General features: G+C 43.7%; 1 protein-coding gene and 1 pseudogene across 2 annotated transcripts in view; both read left to right on the forward strand.

Moving 5' to 3' along the window:
• LOC123138023 (ADP,ATP carrier protein 1, mitochondrial-like) overlaps positions 1-3,022 on the forward strand; it is a 3,504-nt gene extending 482 nt beyond the window's left edge. The window contains exons 2-4 of the mRNA XM_044557914.1: positions 1,055-1,535; positions 1,938-2,309; positions 2,409-3,022. Of these exons, the coding sequence (XP_044413849.1) occupies positions 1,062-1,535; positions 1,938-2,309; positions 2,409-2,705 (1,143 nt within the window). The 5' untranslated portion in view covers positions 1,055-1,061 and the 3' untranslated portion in view covers positions 2,706-3,022. The remainder of the gene's footprint in view (positions 1-1,054; positions 1,536-1,937; positions 2,310-2,408) is intronic.
• A 1,747-nt stretch (positions 3,023-4,769) lies between these two features.
• LOC123138024 (threonine--tRNA ligase, chloroplastic/mitochondrial 2-like) overlaps positions 4,770-7,747 on the forward strand; it is a 9,510-nt pseudogene continuing 6,532 nt past the window's right edge. Inside the window, exons 1-5 of the transcript XR_006468744.1 lie at positions 4,770-5,165; positions 5,371-5,517; positions 5,601-5,748; positions 5,853-6,106; positions 6,557-6,934. The product of XR_006468744.1 is annotated as a threonine--tRNA ligase, chloroplastic/mitochondrial 2-like (transcript). The remainder of the gene's footprint in view (positions 5,166-5,370; positions 5,518-5,600; positions 5,749-5,852; positions 6,107-6,556; positions 6,935-7,747) is intronic.

Here is a 7,747-nt window from a genome sequence, read left to right on the forward strand (position 1 = left end):
TGGTCGAGTAGATCCATTTGTGTTCGTTCCGGTTCGGTTCAACTTGGTCTGGCGCTAGTCTCGCGTCCTCGGTGATCAGATCCGAGCCTCCTTCCTCTCCGGTAAGGAGGATCTGTTGTTCGGTAACTCGCTGGTTCATTTTGTTCGTCAGATCTCATGTATAGATGCCTGTTTTTTCCCGATGTTTTGCGCGATCTAGTTTGTTGTCATCTGGATCGCGTTGCTTTTTTGGATCTATGGATCCGGAAGTCGTCGGGGTATGCTATAAAAGGGGCCTTGTCTTGGGCAATTAGATCCAGTCTTATTTTGTGCAATCTGATCTGTTGACCTGACGCGAGATGCCCCACCTAGTGTTAAAGAAATGGTGTTTTTTAGTCGGATTTTTGGTAACAGAAACAGATAATGTCAGCAGATCCTTATCTGTTTGTGCGCCTTTGTTTGTTCAGATGCAAGTTTATTTCTGTTGTACATCACATGCACCAATTGAAAGCCGTGTCTTTGCTCATGATTAGGCAGGTCTTTTATTGTCGTAGTGTGGGTTTCAGTCCCAATTCAGTTGTTTACGTTAGTGATGCACTTTGACTCGGTTGATCCATCCGGATTAAACCTATTTCCAGTTTAGCATTATGTGCTGATTGTGCCTCCTTGTTTTTATATCCCATTTGAGTATTTTCATGCGTCTCGACTGTTTCTGTCAGCTTGCAATACTACTCTGTTTATCAATTATGTTGCTATTAGGGGTTATCAGTAAATTTCTAAAATGAGTTTGTGACTGCTATTCTTACAGATTAGGGCTAACCTAGTTGTAGAGATAGCAATGGTTTTTTACCATGTTTCTTGTAGTTACAAGTTAGCGTAAATGTTTGTTAATTACCCCTCTTTCATTCCACTGTGCCCCAAACAATTGTGTGCACCTTGTTATGATATATCTATAAGAGATGGTATGTTTTACCTGATTTACTTGTTATATTTCCTGGCCGTATGTTAGTTTATACAGTGTTTCATAATTGCATCAAGCTTGCTAACGTATGCTCTGGTTTGATTGCTGTTGCAGGTCAGAGATGGCGGACCGAGCTAACCACCCGTCTGTCATGCAGAAGTTTGGTGGACAGTTCCACCTTGCCTCCAGCTTCTCTGAGGGTGTTCGTGCTCGCAACATCTGCCCTTCTGTGCCATCCTATGAGAGGCGCTTCACCACAAGCAGCTACATGACTCAGAACCTTGGCATCAGTGTCCCAATCATGTCATCTTCTCCAATGTTTGCCAATGCACCCCCTGAGAAGAAAGGTGTCAAGAACTTTGCGATTGATTTCCTCATGGGAGGAGTGTCAGCTGCAGTTTCCAAGACTGCTGCAGCTCCCATTGAGCGTGTTAAGCTGCTTATCCAGAACCAGGATGAGATGATCAAGGCTGGCAGGCTCTCTGAGCCATACAAGGGTATTGGTGACTGCTTTGGGCGCACCATCAAGGATGAAGGCTTTGGCTCATTGTGGAGAGGAAACACTGCTAACGTCATCCGTTACTTCCCAACTCAGGTATCCATCTTGTGTTGTTGTTGTTGTTGTTATGCTTATTTTCATTAGCTTTCATGGTCACATGATGGTAATGGTGTATGTTGAATACCCATTCTTTGTCTTTGAACTTCGAATGATCTGTGGCATTTAACAATCTGGCTGTAATGTTATTTGTGATGATGCTCGTGATGGTAGTCTAATAAACATCTCTATCATCTTTTTGTCTTCTGTTCTTGAATGCTACTTTTGTGTACAGCTGATGCATTTCAGGAGATTGAATTGAATGTCTCTGTATCCAGAAATTGTAGTTCAAATATTTCATTTTTATATTGTAGTATGCTTGTACCAGTTATTGCAGAATGATTCTTTTGCTATCGTTATCTTGTTCTAACTTACTCTAATTCGTTTATGTCTTTTTCCTAGGCTTTGAACTTTGCTTTCAAGGATTACTTCAAGAGGATGTTCAACTTTAAGAAGGACAAGGATGGTTACTGGAAGTGGTTTGGTGGCAACCTTGCTTCTGGTGGTGCCGCTGGTGCTTCCTCGCTGTTCTTTGTGTACTCCCTTGACTATGCTAGGACAAGGCTGGCCAATGACGCAAAGGCATCCAAGGGTGGAGGTGAAAGGCAATTCAATGGCCTGGTTGATGTCTACCGCAAGACTCTCAAGTCAGATGGTATTGCTGGGCTTTACCGTGGATTCAACATCTCCTGTGTTGGAATCATTGTCTACCGTGGTCTGTACTTTGGACTCTATGATTCTCTGAAGCCAGTTCTCCTCACTGGCACTCTCCAGGTTTGTTCTAGTACCTTGCCATATACTCTTCTATCTTCAAATTTCTCTTGTTTGCGTGACAACCACTGACATCCTTGCTCACCATTCACCTGTTTGCAGGACAACTTCTTTGCCAGCTTTGCTCTTGGTTGGTTGATCACCAATGGTGCAGGTCTTGCATCTTACCCCATTGACACTGTCCGCAGAAGGATGATGATGACCTCCGGAGAGGCCGTCAAGTACAAGAGCTCCTTGGATGCTTTCCAGCAGATCCTGAAGAAGGAGGGTGCCAAGTCCCTCTTCAAGGGGGCTGGTGCCAACATCCTCCGTGCCATTGCTGGTGCTGGTGTGCTCTCCGGCTATGATCAGCTCCAGATCCTCTTCTTCGGCAAGAAGTACGGCTCAGGCGGTGCCTAGAGGGGACGAAATGATGACGAACAAGAGAAGTTTGTTCCCAGTCCTACCCTTCGAGGATCTGGTGAACTTTTATCTTTTTAACGTTGGAAGGCAATAATTATTGTAGAGGGTGGATTTTCCCAACATTCGTTTTTGGTGGAGGCATCGAACTCCAGAGGTTGTCGTAGGTTGGCGGCAGCGTTCTCAAAACATTTACTATCATAGGGTTGAGTTTGAGTTCGAGTATGTGCCCTGAATCGTTACCGGGCAATTTTCCTTAAATACATTGTCCTCCAATCCGACTGATATTATGGTCAAGTTTATGCTATTGGTGTCAACATCCTATTCCTCTTTGCATTGTTTAGTTTGTTGTCTGTTGATTTGCCTGTTAGATTTGATTATTCTTGTTTATATAATTCTGCACTGGCGTGTCTTCGTAACTGTTTTCCCTGTTGCATTGAAACTTTTTTACCAACATGAGAGCTTTGGAATTGCTCTTTGATTCTTCTGCTCGATCTTTTATGTGAAGTATCTCTACTTTACTTTGAAAACTTTAGGGAAAATGGTTTCTTTGATATTTTTAGGATTGATATGTTGTCGTTTCGTTTCATAGGATTGAATAATTTGTTCTATGTACATTTTTCATAGAAAATACTTCAAGCTCTTGAAGAAATCCTCTGTTTTTCATCGGTGCAATCAAACAAAATCTAAGATTTGAAGACGTGCCAATCCTCTGTAATCAAAGAGGCTGTTAGTGATGTACTCCCTCTGTCCTAAACTACTTGTCGAGTAGAAGTGGATGTATTTGAAACTGAAATATGTTTAAATACTATTTCTCGGAGAGAGTATACAGAAATAGGGTAATCCTCTTTTTCCCGCTTGCAATGAGAGAAACCGACATTGCCAATCTCCATGGCAAAATCAAAACAGTTCGCAGAAACGATAAAATTTTCTGCGCACCAAGTTGTTGAGCCTTCAGAAGCTTAGATAACTTCAACACAATCAGATTTAGACACAATCTAGCCGGTGCTTCCATTGCCAAAGATCCCACCATTAACTCATCTGAATCATATGCAATAGAAGTACCTGAACAGGCAACAAAATTGCCAAATCCATCAGGAATTAGAGCTCCAATAGCGCCCTTAACATAGTATCCTGGTGAAAAAAGCGTCCTCATTTAACTTCAATTGTCTTGCTGAAGGTTTATTCCATTCATAATCTCTCGTTGTGTTACTCTGGGAGCAGCTTTGGCAAAAAATTAACACCTACATGGAATTGATAATTTCCAGTTACCTATTTATTGGTGGGGTATTTTCATCATCAGTCACTGTCCTTATTCACCATAGATACCGAACTTACACTGAGATGACTTCCGCCAGCCCCACTAGTGACAAGCCGGAAAGTGTCCTACAGAATCAATCAGTTCTTCCAAAACAACCTAACCTGATCCGTCTACTGCTAAAGCATTGGCAATGACACTTTACTTTTTTGCGAAATGGCAATGACGCCTTTGATATTGAGATCCCATAACCTCGACGTGACGTGTAAGGAATTTAAGCGGACCAAACCAAAGTTTGGTCACTTATGAAACGATGAAAAAAATGTGCAGCCGTGCCATGATAGAGAACATCACATGGAAACTAAACTACAATGGAAACCGGTGAAAACCACATTGAAATGACGTTTGGAAGTTTTGAAAAATTCTAAAAAGAAATATGGAACGTTAAGAGTGTGATGTTGTATTAGCATGTGAAATTTGCAAGTTCAAATACATTGTCATTTACAAGGTATGGAAAAATTAAAATCAGTACTAAGTAGTGCCGGACAGTAAACATCACTATTCATTGCTGGATTTGTTCTTTTCCTAGCTCGTAAATGGTAACGTGTGTGAACTTAAACTTATTGCTGGATGACAATAGAACATCCGTCTCTTAACATCCCGTAATATTTTTTAAATTTTTTCTAAACTTTTGAACATGGTTTTCACGAAGTTTTCTTCGAAACTTGGTTATTCTCTCTGCCATGGTATTGTCGCTGGTTCAAGTGTAAACTGTAATCTGACGAGCGCGGCTTCAGCTACTACACGATGAGAGGATATCCAACGACCAACGTGCCAAGAGCCCAACGCCCGCCACACGCTCCCACCCGGACCTCGGCGCCGCCCGGCCGACCCGAATGGCGACTCTCTCCGCCCCCTTGCTCCGTTCCCACCACCGTCACCTCCCCATCCGCTCCTCGCCGCGCCGCTGCCCGACCGCCGCCGCCTTCCCGCGCGGGTTCGCTCCCCTCGAACCCCTCTCTTCCCGCGCGCCCTCACGCACCGTCGTCCGCTCCGCCTCAACCTCGGCAGCGGCACCGGAGGCCGCCGAGGCATCGGGAGGCGCGGCCCCGAGCGAGACGGCCGCGGAGGTGGAGGTGGAGGCGCGCGTCGTGCTCCCCACCAACGAGTCCTCCGAGAACCTGCTGCGCATCCGCCACACCGTACTGCTCCTGCCCTCCATTTCCCTTCTTCCTCCGTGCTTCAACTGCCATAATTGCAGTTGTTTCAGTCATTCAGTTTGTTATCGTTCGCTGCGTGTTGCTGACTTGCTGTTGGCCAGTTTCGTGCTTAGTTAGTCAGCTTTGTTGCCGCCCCAACTGTACAAGTGTTGGTTAATTTCTGTTGCATGCTTCCTCGCTGCTGCAGTGTGCCCATGTCATGGCGATGGCCGTCCAGAAGCTGTTCCCCAACTCCAAAGTTACCATAGGCCCCTGGATAGACAATGGCTTCTACTACGACTTCGACATGGAGCCCCTCACGGATAAGGACCTCAAGAAGATCAAGAAGGAGATGGTGAGCATACATTGGTTACATTTGATCAACGGATTGGATTTTAAGTGTCGAGCGAGGGATTTGACCTGTTTTTATGTTGGTAGGACCGAATCATTCGACGGAACCTCCCATTGGTGAGGGAGGAGGTGTCCAGGGAAGAGGCTCAAAAGAGGATCCAAGCGCTTAACGAGCCATATAAGCTGGAGATTTTGGAGAGAATTAAGGAAGAACCCATCACAATTTATCACATTGGTAAATATTTTTGTTTGGTATCAGCTTACTTGTCCACTGCTTGTTATTTGCTATTACTGAATACTGATCGGTGGATTTTATGTACTTGCTGCTGGGTCATGCAGGAGAAGAGTGGTGGGATCTGTGTGCTGGCCCTCATGTTGAGTCTACTGGCAAGATACAGAGAAAAGCTGTTGAACTCGAGTCTGTTGCTGGTGCTTACTGGAGAGGTGACGAGAATAATCAAATGCTACAAAGGATATATGGGACTGCATGGGAGAGTGAAGATCAATTGAAGGCTTACATCCACTTCAAGGAGGAGGCCAAGCGCAGAGACCATCGGCGACTAGGTCAGGACCTTGATCTGTTCTCTATACAGGTATGATCTTACATTCTTACTTCTAACATTTACTTAAGGAATCATCTGATAGTAATCCTCTAGTAATTGAAGCATAGTCTCAACTTTCCTAGTGTCCGACAGTATCGTACTTCACCATTTTGTTGACCCCTAAAAGTATGATGGCATCATGCTAGCATTCATGCTTGCAAGGAAGTGACCAACAGATCCAACCAAAGTAATTAAATGATAATACCACACCATGTGATATGAAGTGATCCCTTCACTCTGTCTGGTTTAGCAGTGGTCTTATTTTGACAACACATCTGCATTCATAGATATTTGCTGTCACCGTCAATTCTAACAAAAAATATCAATTTTATCACTTTGGCATTGGCATCCAGACCTGACCTCTGTAAATACCTTGCTATCTGTGCGTATGTGGTATTTTGTTTTTGTTAATAGTGACTGTAGCCAATGAACTTTTAACAGGAAGACGCTGGTGGGGGTTTAGTATTCTGGCATCCAAAAGGTGCTATCATCAGACACATTTTAGAAGATTCGTGGAAACAAACTCACCTGCAACGTGGTTATGATCTATTGTACACTCCACATGTTGCGAAGGCTGATCTCTGGAAGATTAGTGGACATATAGATTTCTACAAAGAGAATATGTACAACCAAATGGATGTAGAAGATGAGCCATATCAACTTCGGCCCATGAATTGCCCTTACCACATCTTGGTATAGAAGAGAAAGCTACAATCATACAGGGATTTACCCATCAGAGTGGCAGAGCTTGGAACTGTCTACAGATATGAGCTCTCTGGTGCTCTGCATGGGCTGTTCCGTGTAAGAGGGTTCACACAGGTATTTCCTTGCTTCCGAATTTGATTCTGTCTAATTGCATGATGATGTTTTCCTGTATTCTGCAACCACCAGATAAATATTGAACGTCATGCAAGGTTTTGTGTTTTCTGAGATGGCATATGCTTTGTCTTACTTAGGCATTTGTTCTTTTCTAGAAGCGTTCTGCATTTATTCTTCATTTTCTGTGGACTATTTTGCACATTGTTATCTTAACTAGCGTGGATGTTTAAGTAAAGCCATGTTAAGTAATTCCCTAGGTAAACCTTTTCTTGTGTCCTATTAAGAAAACGTGGAGGTCCTGACTCACAGTTCTGTATGTTATATGATTTTGTTAAGGACTGTGCTAACGACCAGTCGACTGGTCGTTAGCGACAGATCCGCACGTCCCCTCGACAGGGCAAACAACGCTCCACCCGCTATTCCCGTGCTCCTCCCGATCGATTTATTGCACCATAATTAAAAACGCGAATTTTTTTACCTACACAGGATTCGAACCTGCGTCGGGGTGGAAAGGATAGGCCCAAGTACAAAGCCCAACAACCATCACGCCAACCTAGTTTGTTGTTCATTAGTTCAACAACGAAATTGTTTTAAACTCTTTCTTACTACTGTCGTAAGAAAAAAGAAAGCTATTTTTCTGGAAAAAAAATCACTTCATCAATGAAAGTTACCGGGGGTATATTTCATGATGTCCCTCCCTCCCCCACCCCGGTCCCCAAAGTTATCAGGACCAGGGTATACAAGTTATCAGGTCTGCGAGGCGTGAGTTACCGTGTTATTAACATGAAAGTTACCGTGGGTATATTTAATCAA

The sequence above is a fragment of the Triticum aestivum genome, chromosome 6B, assembly GCF_018294505.1.
Source record: "Triticum aestivum cultivar Chinese Spring chromosome 6B, IWGSC CS RefSeq v2.1, whole genome shotgun sequence".
Taxonomy (NCBI): domain Eukaryota; kingdom Viridiplantae; phylum Streptophyta; class Magnoliopsida; order Poales; family Poaceae; genus Triticum; species Triticum aestivum.